We start from the raw sequence: 20,240 nt of genomic DNA on the forward strand, positions 1-20,240 counted from the left end.
ACAGCGTGCACATTCTTCACCTTTTCTTGTCTTCAGGAAGAAAAAAATGGCCAGAAGGCTTCAGAGGCAAAAGAGGTGAAACTGTATGGCCAGATTCCTCCTGTAGAGAGGATGGATGAATCTCTTTCCACCCTTGTTAACTGCGAGTAAGTTCAGCTAAAAACAAACTGGAAACTAACCATTGTTGTATCACTTTTATTTTTTTCTGCTGTCCACTATGTAAATACATGTACGTGTTTGCTGTGTTTAAGTGTGGCCTTCTATGCAACACGTTTCTTTTCTTTTTCCTTTCCTTTCCTTTCCTTTCCTTTCCTTTCCTTTCCTTTCCTTTCCTTTCCTTTCCTTTCCTTTCCTTTCCTTTCCTTTCCTTTCCTTTCCTTTCCTTTCCTTTCCTTTCCTTTCCTTTCCTTTCCTTTCCTTTCCTTTCCTTTCCTTTCCTTTCCTTTCCTTTCCTTTCCTTTCCTTTCCTTTCCTTTCCTTTCCTTTCCTTTCCTTTCCTTTCCTTTCCTTTCCTTTCCTTTCCTTTCCTTTCCTTTCCTTTCCTTTCCTTTCCTTTCCTTTCCTTTCCTTTCCTTTCCTTTCCTTTCCTTTCCTTTCCTTTCCTTTCCTTTTTTTTTTTTCTCAACTAAGCTTCTTTCTACCAACAGTCCCTGTTTTTGATTCCAAGATCTCTGTCACTTAATCAGGAAGATGTTATGGTAGATTCTGTACTAATATTTGTCCCTAGAAAATTGCTGTATTGTTTATCAGTATATAATTACAGGTCCCTGCTTGGAATCTGTCAGCTAACTGACACATTTATGATGCATTCCAAAATTTATGCACGCCTGTTGCAGTTTAACATCAAAAGCTATTATATATATATATATATTATATATATATATTATATATATATATATATAAAATATATATATATATATAATTATTATTTCTTTGGTGTTATAAGCCAAAGTCTGTAATATCCCCTTGCTCAGGCTTTTTCTGTGTTGGTTGGCAACAAATTAGAGTTTCTTCCTGAAATTCTGTTCGTATCGAGTCCTACAGCATTAATCTCATAACTGTACAACGCGTTGCCTTGGTTAACGTGCCCACGTGGCACAGTATAGCGGCACGCAGAGTTATCTAAGTAGCTCTGGGTACCAAATCAGTAAGGCCATTGTGTAACTGAGGAAAATGTAGTACTGCCTATGTAGGAGATGGGAGAGAGAGAAAAAAGGGGACTTCTGGAAGGGATTTCGAGCCATTTCAGAAATGGATGTCCATGCATTTGTTAAGGCTAGGCATAAAAAGATAACCCCCTATGTGATGTTAGTAGCACATAGTACTCTCCTAGAAGTTAAATAAATTTACAGAAATCATGAGGAGGTTTGTGGATATTTTGAGTCTCTTCACACATACAGTTTGTTCACTATCTAATGAGAGAAGAATAGACAGTTATTTCTGATGCAATGGTGTTTGGATGTGGAACTCTCCTGATATGATACAGTGATTCCCTTTATACTGTGAGTTGATTGTTTTTGCTTTTAAAGGAAATTGTCGTTGTCTACAAACTGCATTGAAAGAATCGCCAACCTGAACAGCCTAAGTAAGTGACACACCAGTGACTGGTTGTATTTGTTTTCTAATGGCTTGGATAGGACATCTACCACAATTTGTCATATGTGTCCAGCTTTATACCTATTTTATTCTTTTTAACTCCTTCCTCTTACAAAATTACAACTGACTTTAAAATTACCAGTCTTCCTGGAGAATGCATGTTCAGTAGTACTGCTGTATTCAAGCATGTACCTCTGTGCAGTCTTGCCAGTTGCCTTGCTGTGCAAGCTTAACAAAACAAATCCATTCAGAAACACCTTTGTAACCTCCAGTGCCCTGAGTTATGATATTCAACACCTAATTGATTCTAGAATGATTTAACAGCCAATTTCCACACTCATGAGGGAGAGAGTCTGCAGTTCAACAGCTTTGTAATTGTGGTATTGTCTGCTGCTGAGGCTGGAGTGTTGTAGAGCTGGATGCACAAATGTCATTCCATTTTGCAGAGGGTTTGGATGTACTAATTTGGATGTACTTGTTTTGGCTTTGTTCTTGCTTGAAAGGTGTGTGCCAGCTGACTAGAAGGTGGAACTGAACACCTCTGGGTAGCTGGCTATGAAACCCTGAAGCTCACCTCACTGGGTTTCTATTCTACTTTTGGACAGAAATCTGAAAGGTCTGTCCTGAAGACTCTGACTCTGTGGCATGATTGGCAAAGAGCTGAAGGTTTTGGGCTGGAGATTCCAGGCTTTTCTGTCCCTATCAAACTGCCAGGCAGACAGATAAGGAATCCAGAATACTGTCCTCCACAACTACACACTGACAGGGATGTCAAGGAGCCTGAGGAACTTAACTGTCTTCATAAATTTCTCAGACTTTCCCAATCAGGGAAAAAATATTTCAGTAGAGTCTTCCCAAATAACTATACTGTAATATTTCAATGTGGATAACTCTGTCATGAGCAAAAAATAAATAGGCAGTTATATAATAAAGGTGAATCCAGTTAAGTCTGAAGTAGTTTAAAACATAACAAGTCTTTCAAAGCATCTTAAACATTTATATTAATAAAATATAGAATCAAAACAAACGTTCTGTGCCAAATATTTGATCTGGAGGCCAGACAATATAGAACTATGTGGTCTGTCTCTTAAAGGTATGTGAGGACCTCACAATTTCTGTTGGCTTCTGTGAAAGAGAGAGAAATCAGTGCTTATAGCCATGACAGCAAACAAGTAATTATTACAAATTTGCTTTTATTCATTGCAGAGAGGAAGCTGAGAAATCTGTTCAAGTTCTGATCACTCTTTTCAAACAGAAGAGATGAATATTAGTGTATATACCTGATACAGTGATTATGCTGAGTAGATTATTCTGTGTGAAGGACGACAGCCCTGTGTCCATACATGTGAGGAAGATACTTTAGATAGCAACAAGTGCTGGTTATGTGTTTTAGTGTGTGTAAATATTCCATGAGGGAGATCTTACTTCTTCTAAAATATATAATATCTCAGAACAAGTTTAATAAAGAGCAGTAACAGCAGTTAGAAACTGTTTTAAAGCATAGCTTTTCAAGTAATCTGTCATTTTTGTATTTGTAAGTATCCTCTCATCTCTTAGAAATTTCCAGAGCTAGTGCAAACTTGTGATTTCTAAATGCGAGTTACAAAGAGATTGAGGATAGCTGGCTAGACCCAAAGGCTCTCCCATGTGGATGGGGATCCTTAGGGATATTCTGGAGAATATCAGCTGTGGTTGACTTTAGATTTACAGATTATGAGTTTCCATATTTTGAGCCTGGTTGTGTATTAACCTTTTTAAGAATTCTGATTGTACCTCAAATTTGTAATGATAACTAGTCTTCCTGTTTTAGAATATTTGCCAGGTGTGGTTTTACCAGGTGTGGTTTCATCCCTACATTCTTTGAGATAGAACATATAATTATCTCTTCTAGATCAGCCTTGAGTCTTCCTGCATAGCAGTCCCCAGCCACTGCATGTGCTACGAGTGCAGCCTGTTGCTGCTTGACTGGAACATTCATTGTTCTTGCCATTAATTATTGCACAGTGTATTTTCAATCATTATACATACAAGAAGAAAACAAGATCATTAAGTATTTCATCCTTCAGCTACTGAGAAGTCTTGAAATATTAGTGAGAAGTATTGATCCACACTTAACCCAGCTATATCCTGCAACTCAGTTTGCTTATTTACACCATCAAGAAAGCTTGTGTTAAAAGTGAAAACGAGTTTTACAGAAGGACTGCTATTCTGTCATGGTTTGAATTTAAAAATCCAGCAAGAACAGCTCACTTAAAAAGCTGCTTTGTCTGGGTGCTAGACTAAGTTGAGGTGTTTCTCACCAGACTTCTGTAAGGAAGCTTTATATTCTGTCTCTATTTTAAAAATCAAATCTGCTGCCTTAAAATGAAATTGGAACAAATTTTTACTTGGAGAAGAAGGGATTTTCACTATGTGAAATCAAACCTAGCAAGCTAGCAGTTAAGAGTTCAGATGCAAGATGATTTTTTTTTCCCCCTAGTATTTATCTGGACTGAAATTCAACTAAATAACCAGCTTTGTATTCATGAGCATGTTTCTGAGCTGTTCACTGCATCAATTCCTGTTCATTGTCAGGGGGTTTTGTTTCTCTTACGTCATTCTTTCTTAGGACAGCCTATTCAGAATGTGGAGTTTTTTTGTTTGGTTAGTTTTTAGAAGTAGAATATGGAGTTTTACCTAACTTACAGCACCTTCTTACACTTTATAAAAAGTCATTTACTAACAAGAAATATTCTTTTATCTGTTTCAGAAAATTTGAGGATTCTGTCTTTGGGAAGAAATAACATAAAGAACTTGAATGGATTGGTACGTGCTTCTTAATATTCTTTACTAACAAAACGGAATGCTGTCTAGGATGTGGATTAATTTCCCTATGTTTATAAAAGTCTGGCTTTACTTTAAAGTAATTCCTACAGGCCTCTGTAAGGGTTTTTCTTCCAGAAAATCCATACTTAGGCTATGGTTCTTTACTAAAAATATTGGCAGTCCTGTGAACACATGCTTCATGAGAGTCTGTCCCATTTATGTTACCTGGCACACTGAGCAATAGGGCTTTGGGAGAGAAGGTGGTGGAAGAACTAAGTGTACCAGGCAGAGGAAGAATTGTTGGGGAAAAAAAATGGGATCAGTTTTGTTACATTTGTATGAAGGCAGAACTTCTGTTCAATCAACTTTTTTTTTTTTTTTTAAATGAATGTAAAAGTTCTTTTCTTCCTTGAGAGATACTGTATGTTGCCCCCACAGAATATTCCTCCTACAGAATATTCCTCTTCAAAGCTATTGCCGCCCTTTGAGATACCATATCTCTTAATTGTAAAATGCAGATGTAAAATGTGTAGTGGTTGGTTTACAAAAACTCTTTTTTTGAGGGTTATGAGCAACTTCTGTTCTTCAGGTACAAATGTACATGCGCTTGAAATGAATCATTCTCTCATACTGCATAAAACCCCCTGAGTTGTTGAATTGTAGGTACTTTATGTACATTTGCAGTGCACAAACAGCCAAATTTGTCTCCTCTGTCCCTATGCCTTAAGAACAGCTGCTTCTGCCAACTATTCCTTGTCTTGTTTTAATATTGTGATTTCAGTCCTCCAAAATATGTTTCATATCCTTTGCTCTTAATTCCCACTGATATTTGTAATGCTTAATTAGGGACCTGCTTAAAAGGAAATAAGGACCACTATACTTTAGTAGTTTCGTACGTGAGGTGGCCTGTAGGGGTGAAGAAGAGTAAATCTGAAGAATAAGCAAGACTTGCTTCAGTTACCTGAGTCGTCCTGTCATTTTCCAGGAGGCAGTTGGAGACACGTTAGAGGAGTTGTGGATCTCGTATAACTTCATTGAGAAACTGCGGGGTATTCGTGTAATGAAGAAGCTGAAGGTTCTTTATATGTCAAATAATTTGGTGAAAGACTGGGGTAAGCCATTCCTGTCTATTTAGCTTCCTATGTAGTATAGTGAATGCATGAGCAAGTGAAAAATAGTTCTGTGTGTTCTGGGGCTTAAATTTACTGATAAGCCTGCAGAGGTGCACTGAATCCCTAAACAGTCACTCATTCAAGAGATTAAAAGTAGTTAGAAAGTTGAATTTAACTTCTAAGCCCAATGGAGTTTGTTCTTTGAATCATTTTGCTTGGACTTATTTGAAATGTGTACCTGTTCTTTAACCTGCTACCAGTTCAAGCCCCAACAATCCCTGTCCTCTTGTATCTCATGCTATTTATGTTTGCATGGAGTTTGAAAAGAAGGTTTGGTGCAGTTGTACTTTCCATGTTCCACAATCTGGTTGGTGTTTTCACATTTGTGGTTGCAGCAGAGTTTGCGAGACTGGCAGAGCTGCCATTACTAGAGGATCTGGTGTTTGTAGGCAATCCACTACAAGAGAAATACGCCTCTGACCAGAAGAACAATTGGATTGAAGAAGCAACCAAACGGGTGCCCAAGCTGAAAAAGCTGGATGGTGAGTTTGGGGTGTGAGGCAATTGATTTAAGTGAAGAGATTAATACAAAGAAGTCCATGAGGAAATGAATCACAACCTCAGAAACTCATCTGTGTGACCATGTAATGTTCCTCCCTCCTCTCCGTGGGGTAATTTAGAAGTAGGCTAACCTGTGGCAGCTGAGTTTTGCAGCACTAGCTGCAGGATCTTCTGAAAATGTCTGATGTGTTTTTGGACTGTTAAATCCAAGAAGTCTTGCAGTCAGCCCGCAGTTGGGCTTTACTCTTAAAGTTATCCAGTGAAATAGTTTTAGCACATAACTAATAGGAAACTGAAATATTTATACATGCTTAATAGTGGTTTGAAGTTCTCTTGTGGAGTTCACATGTTGACTTGTGAAATTATATACTTAAGTATTTGTCATTAAGTAAGTTAAAAAAGCTTTTGGTCAGGCAGGATGAATTACAGTTTTCCCAGCAAATTTCTTTTTTCTTTCTTTTTTTCTTTTTTTTTCTTTTTTTTTCTTTTTTTTTCTTTTTTTTCTTTTTTTTTCTTTTTTTTTCTTTTTTTTCTTTTTTTTCTTTTTTTTCTTTTTTTTTCTTTTTTTTTCTTTTTTTTTTCTTTTTTTTTCTTTTTTTTTCTTTTTTTTTCTTTTTTTTTTGTTTTCCCCAACAAAAGATGGTGATTTGGGAGAATGAGGGTGGACAGGGATATATATATATTTTTAATTTCTTGTACAAAGGCAACTTTTCAAAGCTTCATGCAAGTTTCCCAAATGCCGGACTATTTCCCTCTCTTTGTTTTGGTAAGCCTGAATTTATGGCCTCTCCTCTGCTGCTCTCCTTTTTAAGTCACTGACATGAAAATACATTAAAGAACGTCCTGAATCGTGAGTGGAAGTGAGATAGTTTTAAAATCTATTTTACATATCCTATTTTCTGCTAATGGAGTTGTTAACTGTTCTCTGTTAACCTTTGTTTGCTAAAGCAGTGAAGAGGAGAGCAGGACTGGTAACAGTAATAACAGAGTAGCAGCAGAAAAGGTGAAAGAGGACAGCATCAGTGTAGGGAGCAGCAGATGGGCCATGAATTTTTTAGGAAGTGGAAGCCTGGTGAGAGAAACGTACTGCTGTGAAGGATGGCCTGCAATAGTCCATTTACTACTGTAGTAAAAAACACTTTGAGAGTAGAAAAAATGTAATAGGGCAAGTATCTAAAAAGGCAAAGGGTAACCTTGTTCACACGAGGCTACACCGTTCATTTCTTAAGCATCCCTGCATCCTGGAACAATGGACAGCTCTGAATTAGGCAGGTGCTTTTCCTACGCAGTTTAGAAAGAGAGAAAGATACTTAAGAATGGAAGCCACAGAAAACAAAGATGTTGAGTAAAAGAAAGGTCAGAAATGCTAGAACTGGATGTAAGTTTCTTGCTGTTACACTGTCCCAAGATCCTGCTATTTTTATACACTGTATGTGAGGATTAATATATAGGCACTTCAGAATTGGTGAAATGGTTGAGTATCTTCTGGACAAAAATAAGCACTGAAGGTATTTTCCAGGGCATAAACTGTACCTTTCCCTGCATAATCTAGTCATAAATCTTTGCAGATTTTTTTTTCTCTCTTTTTTTTTTTTTTTTTTCTCTTAGGTATCCTAGTTATTAAACAAGAAGAAGATGAAGAAGGAGGAGGAGAAAACTGATGAGACTTTTGTTCTGGGTATTTAATTATTTAAGTATCTCCAGATTGCTCAGCACATAGAACTTTGATAGAAACGTTTGTTTTGAAGAAAATCTTTGGGCAATTTTTAGAAGACCAGCTTGTCTCCACTGTCTCTCACCCAAAGAATTATTTACCAAAATACAGGCACACCAATTTTGTCAAGCTTATGACATCTTCTGCAGAGACCAGTGGAGCTGAGTTTATCTGCTGTTTGGTTAGTAAGTAATCTTTACCTAAAATAATACCTAGCTATTCCTAATCCCTGATTAGTGGTGCTTGTTGTCCACTCTCGGGTTGTAATACAACAATTTTAGCTTGTTAGGTGCAGCTGGCCAATGTTCATTTGAAACACTGAGGCTAAACAATGTTGTGTTTTATAGATACATTACAGACTTTGTTAGGTTTAATTTTCTCATGGGAATCCCTTAATATTTTAAGTATGTGAATTTGCCTTTTCATCCCCTTAACTATTATGCCAAATAGGCCCAGTAGTTGTGGATGTACGCACAAAAAAGGTATTGGGCTCATGATCTCTTGTTACTGGCCTTAAGTTTTGAACTGGGCTTCTTGGGAACTCTGAGCTTCATAGCTTAGAAGGCCATGTACAATGTGTATGTTTATTTATTTTAAAGAGGCAATGGGAATTCTTTGCATGGTTGCAGTGAGACTAAATTGCTAGCTTTTCATTTCTCATTAAGAAATTATTTTGATTGGAAAAATGTAATTATTAGTCTACAGCTGGTTCCTAGTTAGTTTTGTTTTGGCACACTGATGGACATAATCCTTCTCAGCTCTGGAATTTTCCTGTAATTTTGTAGGTTAGTACTAACTCAAACAGTGAACAAAGACCTGGGCTTGGGATTTAAAATTGTGATTTTGAGATACTCATTAGGTTTTTTTTAAAGCACAGATGTAAGCAGTGAGTGGATTGTGTATGTAGTTACTGAAGAAGGTGAGTGGAGATGAGGTGAGATGAGATGGGAAGTGGGTGTTGGAAAATAAGTTTTGAAGGCACACTAAATGTGCTGTATTGCAGGTTAACCAGTTTTAATAAAGCCCCCTTATATGACAGGTAACTATTTTTTAGTGAAAACTGTTAAAACAATGAAGACATTCCTGATTGCACTACTGGATGCCAAATGTTTTTTCTCCCTGTTTTTTTTCTCCCTTTTTTCCTCTGTTTTCTTTAGAGACTAGATCAAGTGATCTAAACAGATATTTTGGCAGCTTTTATTTTATTTTATTTCATTTTATTTTATTATATATTTATATTTTTTAAGGTTTTCTTCTAATTCTTGGCATCATCTTTGTTTAAATTAGAATGGCAAGAAGCATGCGTCCCAGTTTTAGAACAGGCATATAAGGGAAGGAGGCAGAATGCCACTTTTATTATTTTGTTTGTGAAGGTATGGCAGGGGTTGATAATCCTGGAAGTCATGGTCAGAGAGAAAATGGTGGAATAGGCCTAGGTGACAGTGATACTGAGCTCAAGCTCCAGGTATAATTTTAGTAGAAGATAGAAATTGATTAGCAGTAGAATTAAGTAAAAAGTATGAAATAGAAGATAACAAGGAAATCATCATTTAGTTTCAATATATTCTCTCTCATTGGTCTTTGAGTGTTAGAAGAATTCATAAGCATTCCAAGTTAAGTTTGCAATTGCAGATAAGATTTGAGTTTGATTTAGAGCCCTTTCTTAATAAAAGGCTAGAAGAGCAATGGCAAATGCTGTTGGCATTTCTCACCCAGCATAAACCATTTCCAGACAGCAGCTCTGGCAAGCAGAAGCTGGTTCTTAGTTAACTTGATCACTGGATTTATTTTACAGGTTTTGTACCCACATGTAATGATACAGAGTCAACAACCATTTCACATTGTCCTCTTTCAGCACTAATCCATGAAGTTCGCTAGCAGCCACTTTTGGAAAAGTGGATGTGCTCTGAAAACACCTATCTTACAGCACACGCAGTCTCTACTGACCGCAACATTTGTGTTAGGGTGATAGGGGATTGGCACGTGCTCCTGACTACTGTAATTAAAATGTGTTTACCTTGAGTCAGAGCTGGAGTGGAACAAAACCTGACTTCTGGCTAATACTAACAAAAGGAGAAGTCACATTCATATATGTGTGTGGAGATAGTTCCAGGATAGAATCACGGAGTTTGGCCAAGAAGCAATGCATTCAAACCTCTGTAACTGTTTTCTCCTAGTACAGTTTCTAATTATGGTATGTATGGCTTAATTAGCTCCTGAAATGAAACAAGAGGATAGGGAGATAGAGAGAACGTGCTCCAATGCCATGTAATCCTAGTGGTTGATTTTTTTTAGTATCTAAACATGGTCTAAGTGTGTACATTTATGAAGGCAGTATTAGATAGAGCAAAGACTCAGGCTATTTGGGGACAGTCTGAGAACAGAAGAGAAAGGTAAGTGTCCTATGTGGTGACAACTGGAACAAAGCACAGCTCCGTTGTCAAGACTTGAGGGGTGAAAGAACGATTCCTGGCTCTTGTAGGTGACAAGGAAGGGTTGGAGGTAATCAGGCTGGCTCCTGTAAGTGACAAACAGAGGCTATGCATGTGGTTATCAGTCCAACAGTAACTGGTGCAGTTGTTAGGTGGTGGAGCTGTGGGTATCATGTAGCCCACTGTCATCAGCTCTTTTAATGGATTAACAGCACAAATGCTCTAGCTCTTATTTTGGGCTATGTTATAAATACCACACACACACACACACACAAATCATTATTGAAGGAACAAGGCATCCAGAATCAGCACCATTGTAACAGCAGTAAGGTACGTTTACAAACTTTCCTATACCATTCACCCTTCATGCTGCAGTATCTTAGCATAGAAATTAAAGCCCTTTTGAAGTTTCAGCTTAATGCTGCTTTATCTGATGAATTGTGGTTACTGTCAAGAACAAAGCTAAACCCCATTAACTTTTTCTCCTCCAAAATAAGAAAAAAGTTTTAATAAATTTTTAAAATTTGCACTTTAAAATTATGCACTGGATGTGGTGGAAGATGTATGCAGACGACAGAATTAAAGCAGCAGATTTGCATACTAATGGTGCTGCTGCACCGTGTCATTTATAAGCTAACATGATCAGACTGCATGCCCCTGAGGCGTGGCTGAGTAGGATGTTGAAGGACTTGTCTTTCTGTATTATTCTTTGCGCTTCCATATCTCACCACATCCATTAAAGTCCTAAGCACATTATTAGTCATGGATGAAAAGAGCACCCATGTAAAACTTGCAAGCCATGTGGAATTCTGCTTTTCCCACTGAAATTATGGAGGATTAGCATCCACTTTATTCCTTAGAAAAATATCTAAAATTAAATTAGAGATAGGAAATAAGTATTTTACCTACTTGTTAGCACACTGATCTCTCTTCAAAGAGCCGATGTATGTGGTGATTATGTTGCGAATGGCTGGAAAGAGACCTGAGAGCCAGCAAATGACTCAGGTTACACTAGAAAGTAGACTCATCTAGAAAAATCTTCAAGCAAGAGAGCACTTTTAACATCTACTTTTGATTACCTTTTGTATACAGTAATTTTGTAGCATGACCAAACTGTTATAATTGCCGTGTTTAAATTATTTAGGCCTATGTTTATAAATGATCTTCTGTGAAACTTGTTTAAAAATAATAGAATGTTATTTTATACAAAAAACTTTGGCTGTTGTGTAATGGAATAGTTCAACTTCTGAAGAGCTTTCAGAAATTAAATGTTGTTCTCATTAAAAACTTTCCTAGCTGCTCAGGGAGCAATTTAGTTTGTAAGTGCTGTCCCTTATTGCCTCTATATTTTAGAATAGAAAATAACTTAGACTTCAAAAGCATTGATATATTGTGATTGTTGTCATCTGATACATAAATATTTTTCGATCTTTTAAGAAAGATATTGGTTGTCAGATTTGTTCTTAGGTCCTAAGAAAAAATGTTTACTTTTCTATAGGGAAAAAAGGCCATGTAATGTTAAATAAAGGGTAAGTCTTACTTCAACACAAAATTGTTAATTCACTTTGAATTTAAGCTGTGAATAGTAAGTATTATACAATCAACTGCATTCAGCCAGGACAACTGCTCTGTACTAAACTTCTGTAACAAAAACTAGCTTTCAGTAAGCAGCATCACTGAAATACAGTGTCAAAACTCAGCTATAAAAGAAAAAGCTTTCTACCCTGCAGTCCACAGCAGTCTCAATTACAAGAATATCATCCTGCAACAACAGCTGTAATTCTATTTAAAAAACAAAAACAACAACAACACCTCTATGGAATTACTGCAAAATTCATCACAATGCCACTATCTCAAAATGCATTTAAACTTGCTAATCTGTGAAGCACTTCATAAGGTATTTCTATGCAGTTGAAGTGACTTCTGTAAGCTTGCACTTGGATCCACCAGTTAAAAAAAGAAAAGAAAAACAAACCACCCAAGACGTGTGGCTTTTTGCATTATCCATACTTAGTTTACATGGCTTCACAGTTCTAGTACTAAGTAGTCAGCCTGAGACACTTCTGCCAGTTGGCTTTGCCGGTGAGGCCAACACATTGTCTGTGCCAACTACGCAACATGCTACTTACTGCCCCAACTGCTATTGCTGATTAACATCCACATCTGCAGGAGTAAATTAAAGCAAGGGCTCTTACCCTGAGCTGAAAAAAAATATATATATCTTCAGCTAAATCTTTCTTCTTGCAGCTTTGTCAGTCTTGGAACATAAATTCGTCAGCATAAATGAGCAACTGAAACAAAAGTAATTATTTTCAGGTGAGCCACCTTTGGTCCTACCTGAAAGCTTGTAGGAAACCAGTCAGACATCGATACACATTTCTGCAGTATGCTTAATGTAGCAAAACATTTGCAGCTTTTAAAGACTTCATGCCCGCAGGTGCCAGATACAGTCGGCTAGTTATGTATGAACAGCCAACTACCAGAAGAGAAGAAACCTTTGCTTTGAAGATGGAAGTATATTAATATTTAATACCCACAGCAAGACATCCAGCTGCCAGAAGAAATTGGATTAGTGCTGTATTACAAAATTCAAAAAGAAAAAAAAACATCCAGGGTAACAGACAAGTGCCTTTAAGACAGTGTTCAATAATGTATGTATATGTGTGTAGATATACATACTAAATCCACCATTGGAAAATATGAGTTGCCGTTGTTTCTACAACCAGCAGGTTCAACTACTAAGCAGCAGGAAAGTGTTACCTCCTTTTCCAGCGGCTCTAGATTTACTTCAGTCCCTATTTTCTATCCCACCCAACAGCCATTCAGGAATTCAGATTTGATACAGGCCTCAAGTGCTGACTGACTTCATGCTGCCTTGAGGTTGTTTCAGAAGCAGAATTCAGCTGTCCTCATTTGCAGCACAGAGGTGGACCAAGGAAGTGTTCCTTGCATATTTCTAAGAACGCTTTCAAGACTCTTCCTGGCTTCTGATGTCTTCAGGGAAAATATTGAGAAACAGCCCTGAGGGGTGCTATGGAAAATACAGAGGTAAACGTGATCAGAGAGCAGAAGAGCTAAAAGGAACTCATAACAGAACCTGCAATGCTTCCTTTGCACAAACGTATCACTGCCAATACCCACCCCGAGCCCTGCAGCCACATCAACAAAAAAAACAAACTATGAAACTATTTTTTAAACCTCATTTAATAAAAGGTTTTTTTAGATATATAGAGGATATTAAGTAAATAAGTTACATAGTACATTACAATCACATCAGCAAGATTTCCTTTAGTGTATTAATATTTTATAAAAAAAAGCACACAAAAAATAAATTCAGTCCGGTCTATCACAACTGTACAGCAACAGGTAACTATATTTATATATGTACATTTTTAACATGTAACAGTCTTTTAGAAGGTGCCCTAGGCAGCAAACACACAAAAGGAAGTGTCTGCTCGCTTGTTAAAATAAAAGTAATATACTTTATTATAAAGCATTTATACAGTAATTACAAAGGCTGACTGCTCCTGTACAGTACACGAAAGCTTTGACTAAAAATTTAAAAACAACATAAAAAGAATGAACACAAAAAAACAGTTTGTATCAAATCTGAACTACGAGGGGAAAAATACATATGGAGAAGCTGCAAGAAACATTTTTTTTAAAATATACAATTATATTTCTATAAAAATATATGCTGTTTTATAATCTTGAGAAGTTAAGGATCTTTCAGGCTCAGCTGTCGATGGAACCCTAATCTCTGAACAAAAAAATCCTTAGACAGCTGCGGGTTCAAAGTTTGTGTCTTCCTAACACTTGACATTGGAGAGACTGAGCGCAATTAAAGCAGCTGAACCCAAGTCATAGAAACTCACCCCCACAAATATCAAACATGGTTTGCAGACACCACTTCTTTGTCTCTTTAAAGCTTTATAAACTTGCAGACATACATTAGAAGAAAAAAACAGGGAGAAAGATTACGTGGGAAAACGTGGCTGAGAAGGTTTGTGGCAGAGGTAATCATTGGACTAAAAGTGCCGTTGTGTGAAAGCAGACAAGACTTCTATGGTTGTTGTCCTCCCCACTCGCGTTTTTTTAAAATAGAAGACAAACATATTAGGACTTTCTAAATCCACTGCCCAAAAGAGAGTTAAGCAGTACGTAATAGCTAAGTGAGAACGGGCACTCTTTCTGGTTTCGCAAACAACTTTTTTGTACGTTGACTGTTAAGGTAAGTTTGGTGCAATACAAGAAATGATCTTAAGTATCAGGTTTGAGAAATCAGATGTGTTGTTAGCTGATTTGGACTTTGTGTTACATCACTAGTATGGGAGTAACTCAGGAGTTACCTTTAAGCTTCAGCATGTCCTTTTTGCCCAGTCCCACCGGGCCCCAGCTCTCAACACGCCAAGTCCTGCAGAGGCAGGCCTGGGGGCCTGCAGCTCACAGAGGTGAGTTCCCTACGACACCGCTACCTGGTCGGCAAAACCGCCCATGATTTTAAATGGAAAAACATCCAATAAATTGAGATGTAGAGTTGTTCTCCTTGCAGCTGGACTGCAAAACACCTGTAGCTATATCAGATATGCATCAGAAGTGCATGCATGTATCTAGTAATTATATACACACGGTCTTACAAAACTGAGATGCTATCCCATGCAGAGCACAAACCTGAAAGGCTGAATCTATCTGTAAAAGGCAGACAACACAGGCAGAAGGGCAAAAGCACGTGACCAGGGCAAAATGTGACGGTACGACCTTCTATCATGGCATCTCTGCAACACCCAAAGCTGGCATCAAGACTCAAACAGGTACTCGTTTGGAAATGCAACCACCTGACTACTGGCTATATGACCACACGAAGCCTGGTCTTGCACTATAAAAAGCAAAAGACATCAGCACACATTTACAGACCTGCAGTCTATACATTTTCTGTTTGTTCCCATAGAAAAGACAGCTAATGCAAAGAGACACCTTCCTTGTTCACACTCAGCTCGGTAAGGAAGCATACAGCGCCTTTTTCTAAATTAACGGCAAGAATGGAGACAATGGAGATGTGTCAAAGTGCTTTTAAACAATGGAAAATAATTCACACAGAGCTTGAAAATGGACAAGTCATTAGAATGTAAAACTTTTTAAAATAATCGTAATTGGAACAACACAGCCTTAAATTACCACTGTGCTGCAGTAAAGAGCCACTCAAGTAATTTTTCCCCACAAAGAAGAATACCAGAATTCATTCCTGATCAGACAAATTCAGTTCAAATGCTTTGTCTACAGTGACTGGGGAATTGTTTTTTGTTTTATTTTTATTTTTTGGAAACAACTCTGCCAACTTTTGATCTAATTCAGACATATGATCAATTCCAAACTGCTACTGTAAGCAAGTGGACAGCAGGTTTGGTTTTGCTTGTTTAAACAACACATTCAAAGGAGCATTTTTCCTTATTACCATGATAGAAAAGAGGTCTTCCGGTGGCTACTAGCAATATGTAAGCATGTTCAAAAACATTTCCAGACTAAGCATTTGTTACCACTCACTTGGAATACTTAAGCAATTTTGGTCAGCCATACTAACCCATAGTTTTTAGTGGCCATCCTCAGAAAAAGCCCCTTTCTGATTTTCTTCCAGTAATAACCTCCCTGCATCTAATCTTCCTGTTCTACTTGTCAGAAACAAGACAGAACTGGCCATTACATTTGTCCCTACAGGAACAGGCTCTTGCCCCCTCGCCCCCCGAAAGGATTAAATATAAATTGATTTGCACTGTGTTATCAAGGATAGTGAAAGCATTTTGCTAAGACAGTGTGATTAGCCTCATTTTAGTCTCCATTTTTGCCCTGTACCAGTTCCACTCTCTCTCTGTTTCTTTGTTCTGTGTCTCTAAGCCTTCCCAGTCTCTTAAGTAAGTGTGCACTACGCTACTGCCGAGACCAGTACCCCAGGGAAATGCGTTCATTACAACAGCATAACAACATCTAGATTATTTTAAATCCTTTTTAGCTATACTCACCAGCCCTGCTGAATGGTTGCCCTGCCTTGCAGTTCTCAGGATCTGGGAACCACTGGCAACTTCCCAGAGACACACTTCAGGACTTTAATTGCTTCACTGCTTTTTACTGGAATTAATCCCAGCACTACAAGTGAGCTGTGAGTTCCAGCTGCTTCACCTACTGTCTGTCCTGGCACAGTATGCTACAGCTTCTGCTCTCTCTAAGGGCCCTAGGATAATTTAATGGTAGCCTTTTCTCCAATTTACACAAAGAAAAGGATAATCAACACAGATTCTTAATGGGAAGACTGATAGGCTTAAACTTGTCTTTAAAGATATGTAGCTTTCAGTTCTCTGCAGTTTTTGAATGGATTTTAATAGTTTCTGACATGCCATCTGCTTCCGCAGTCTTGTCAACAAGACCCATATGAGCAGGAACACGGAACAGCCATCCAAATGCCAATAGGGATGCCCAACTGTGCTAGGAATGAAAAATACAGCACTGGCAGACACTTGCAGGCAAAAGTGTCAACACCGGAAAAAGTGCAGTCCTTAATGATAACGCTACTCATTTTAAGAGTAGTAACTGTTTCTACCAAGAAAAAGAAGTCTATGCAAAAGCATATACGTGTCAAAGAAAACGTGGTGCAATACACAGCCTTGCTGACGTGGGCAGTGAAGTAATCATGGTTGCGTGAAGTTACCTGGGGCAGGAAAAGAAGGTGGCATGCTGGAGTCAGATCCATTTTCCATGGATAACTTGACAAGTATATATTACCTGGAATTCATTTGGCAGCTTGAAGGACCAAATTTAAGGAAATCAGCAAGCTGGGAACAGCTGTAGTTCACGTGCAGTAACCCACCTATGATTCCTGCTTGGTGCTGCAGGAGTGATCAGCTTCTTCAAAACTGCACCACGAGAGCAGCACACGCATGGTACGGCACACTGCTGGCACTGGGAATGGAGGAATCGGGGCTGGTTGGTGTGAGGGAGCAAGCAAGGCAGCCACAGTACTGGGCTGGGGCTGACGGGCCACGAGGAGCAAAGAAGAGATCTGATTCTTTACATCGTTATGAAATAATGATAAACGTGGGCTACAAAGATGTGCAGAACAATCCTGTGCAGATCTAATGTGTCACCAGGACTACTTCTGCACGATCTTAACTCTCCTTCACCAGGTGGCTAGATGTTTTTTGGCTATTAGCATATGTCAGTTCTGAAGGAAAGGTCACTGCGTCAGCAAGCTGAGGGGTCAGAGGGACAACCCAGCAGGGACAGCTGTCCAGCCACTCGTGTGGAAGTAAGCAGAAAGCTCCCACTGCACACACAGCCACACACTGACAGGAAGTTCTGCAAAACTAGGGCTCCACCTAATACAAGCTCTCCATGATGGCAATTTCAAGGAATAAATGAGCGCTGCCACAAGAAAGAAATGGACGTGTTGAGAGGTAAAAGCCACTCGCCGAGGGATTTAAGGAGCTGGGTAGAGATGAGAGTCCATTCCTCCCATCTCTGGGGTGCACACAGTCCGACACACATACAAGGTCCTGGTTCATTTTCACTAAATAAGCTTGCTTCCCTACAACCAATGTCAAAAACAGCAGTTTTCATTTCAAATTGCACTTGTGAAGCCCAGACTATTTTCCAATAAGTTAATCAAAGGCTGACTGTTTCATTTTCCATGATGAGACAACCCGCAAGGCCTGTGGCTACTCTAATCCCACAGGATATCCTTACATCTATTGCTGCATTCATAACAGCATAAAAACAAAAGCACCTCATTGTTCCTTTGAAAAGTAAATCTTCCTCTCAAAAGGAAGAAGCGTGTCTTGCTCACCCCACTTTTCATTTTTGTGAAGCAGAGGCCAAAAGTGCAAGCCATCTTTCCACAAAACTTGTTGGCAGCCTGAATAAATGCTCAGAAAGAAAGGCAGGATAGTGTAACAGGAAGAACAACTTGCTAAGAAAGAAAACATCTAGAAATCACCAGTGTCACAGTAAGTGGATACAGTTAGCTCAGAGCAGAGCATCATTTTCTTGCTCTGGTCTGGAAAGCGTTATATCCAAGAGTCCCATTATCATGATTCCTGACAAGCACAAGAAGAAAGGTCTGATTGACCTGAGAGAGAACTTACTTCCACTGCAGGAGACATTGTTCTGTTATGTACCTTAGGTATGATTATAAATAGAAATCTTGTTTTTAAAAAAAATCCAAGTTGAAACAAATCTTTTTGTCCACCATTCTGGCTTGGTCAGTACTGGCAAGGCAAAATGGAACATGTGGCATGAGGAAACTGCAGCACTGAAACTGATGGTTCAGGTAAGAAAAGTGCAAGCAAAATAGTGAAATCACTGAGGGGGAGATGGGTCCAGCCTTGCTACTCCCTCCACTTCAGGCCTGCTGCTATATTTCTCCATCCTCATCTGAGCTCCCGCTGCTACTTCCACTGCTGTTGCTCCCAGTCTCGCTGCTCTCTTCCTGCTGGGCCTCGCTGTGGGCTGCTGCCGCCGCCGCCGCTGCCACTGCTGCCTCTCTCTCTTGCTGCTTCAGTGCGGCCGCTTTCTTCTCCTGCTCCGCATGGCTCTTCATGTGGGCACTGCGGCTCTTCACCTTGTAGAACACCCTGAGGAAACACGTACGTTAGTGCTGGTCTCTTACAGCCTCATTTCCTTCATGAATTCTCCCAAAGAGTTTTCTACAGCTCCAGCCTCAAGTTTGTGAGCTTCAGCACAGGAACCCATGCTGGCATTGCAACAAAGCCTTTCAGCAAACACTGCTTCTGACTGGATGAAGTGCTAGCAGGAGGTGCTGAGCACCCTCAACCCACTCAATTTGTTTCTTAATACACCTGCGGCTCCTACATTTTCTAAATTCAGGGCGGCAATGCTGGTACTGAAACATGCACGTGCTGCTTAACACAACATGGTTCCCCCTATGCTGCAAAAATACAATAAAGAGGTGAACAAAGGCCAATTGCCACTCCTGACACTTGTCCACACAGCTATAAACACATGAGCTCTTATCTCCTAACTCTGCACTTCCACAATCTCTCACCATTAACTATTTGGATTTGGCACCAAATGTTACAGGACAGGTTTAGACACCATTACGACTCCTTGCCTGCTTCTCCTCTGCCAGTGACCAGGACCAAATTTTAACTGCCTGCCTTCTCACAGCTCTGCCCTTTCCAGTGCCACACACTCCCTGAGGACACAGAGACAGGGTAACTTGGCAGGGCCAAGTAAGCACCAGCCACAGCAGGAATTTGTCAACAGCTCTGATGATTTAACTAGATGGAGATCTCGTTTTCTTGCCATCCCCTAGCTTTGTGTCTTTCTTAAATAAACGCACAGCCACTGGCATTACAAAACTCACTATTGTTTTAAGAAAAAGCAGTTTATGTTTGGAACTGAATTTTCTTGGCATTTGTGAATCTGTTGGCAACAAGCCTACAAGAACTACTAGAACCTTGTAAGGAAAAACAAATGAATTTTATGGACACAGAAGATGGATACAAGTTTAACCAGATGAACTGTAAAACCACTAGCCTAACATCTGCTGCTGTAACAATGGTAGTGTTCCGTATTTCTCTATCTCTGTTCATGAGTAAATTTCTTAATATGTGAGCTAGTAAATATATAGAAATCAATTAATACATAAATGTAAATGTTAGAGGGGCAATAAAGCAGATGTTTGAAAGTGCAGTTTAACACCAAATACCACACACAGTTGAAATGCAGGTGGCATCTCATTCCTTCGAAGAAAAACAGTCAGCAGAAGGTAATTATCCAAGCAGTAGTACCTTAATATCAATATACCTCTGACATGAAAGACATCTCAAAGCTGCAAGTTATAAAAAAAACAACGTAACCTTCCCTAATCTATGACATTTGTTATGGTAATAAGGGTAATAAAATCATTAAAATTACTGTCATTGTCTCTGGCCTAAACAGACAGAAAGCAAGCTCATTTGAGAACAAGCTTCCACGCGGAAATGCCCTACTGTAATTCGGTGACTATTGCTG

The 20,240-nt window shown here is 38.8% G+C and overlaps 2 protein-coding genes across 5 annotated transcripts in view; one reads left to right on the forward strand and one right to left on the reverse strand.

The window, feature by feature from the left end:
• DNAL1 (dynein axonemal light chain 1) overlaps positions 1 to 11,660 on the forward strand; it is a 24,000-nt gene extending 12,340 nt beyond the window's left edge. For both annotated transcript variants that reach the window (XM_084521016.1, XM_084521015.1), the window contains 6 exons: positions 37 to 146; positions 1,530 to 1,585; positions 4,346 to 4,401; positions 5,387 to 5,513; positions 5,909 to 6,055; positions 7,683 to 11,660. In XM_084521016.1, coding sequence (XP_084377142.1) covers positions 37 to 146; positions 1,530 to 1,585; positions 4,346 to 4,401; positions 5,387 to 5,513; positions 5,909 to 6,055; positions 7,683 to 7,735 — 549 coding nt within the window. In that variant the 3' untranslated portion in view covers positions 7,736 to 11,660. The remainder of the gene's footprint in view (positions 1 to 36; positions 147 to 1,529; positions 1,586 to 4,345; positions 4,402 to 5,386; positions 5,514 to 5,908; positions 6,056 to 7,682) is intronic.
• MIDEAS (mitotic deacetylase associated SANT domain protein) overlaps positions 11,273 to 20,240 on the reverse strand; it is a 55,866-nt gene continuing 46,898 nt past the window's right edge. For all 3 annotated transcript variants that reach the window (XM_084521013.1, XM_084521011.1, XM_084521012.1), the window contains exon 13: positions 11,273 to 18,838. In XM_084521013.1, coding sequence (XP_084377139.1) covers positions 18,619 to 18,838 — 220 coding nt within the window. In that variant the 3' untranslated portion in view covers positions 11,273 to 18,618. The remainder of the gene's footprint in view (positions 18,839 to 20,240) is intronic.

The sequence above is a fragment of the Aythya ferina genome, assembly GCF_964211825.1.
Source record: "Aythya ferina genome assembly, chromosome: 5".
NCBI classification, from domain to species: Eukaryota; Metazoa; Chordata; class Aves; order Anseriformes; family Anatidae; genus Aythya; species Aythya ferina.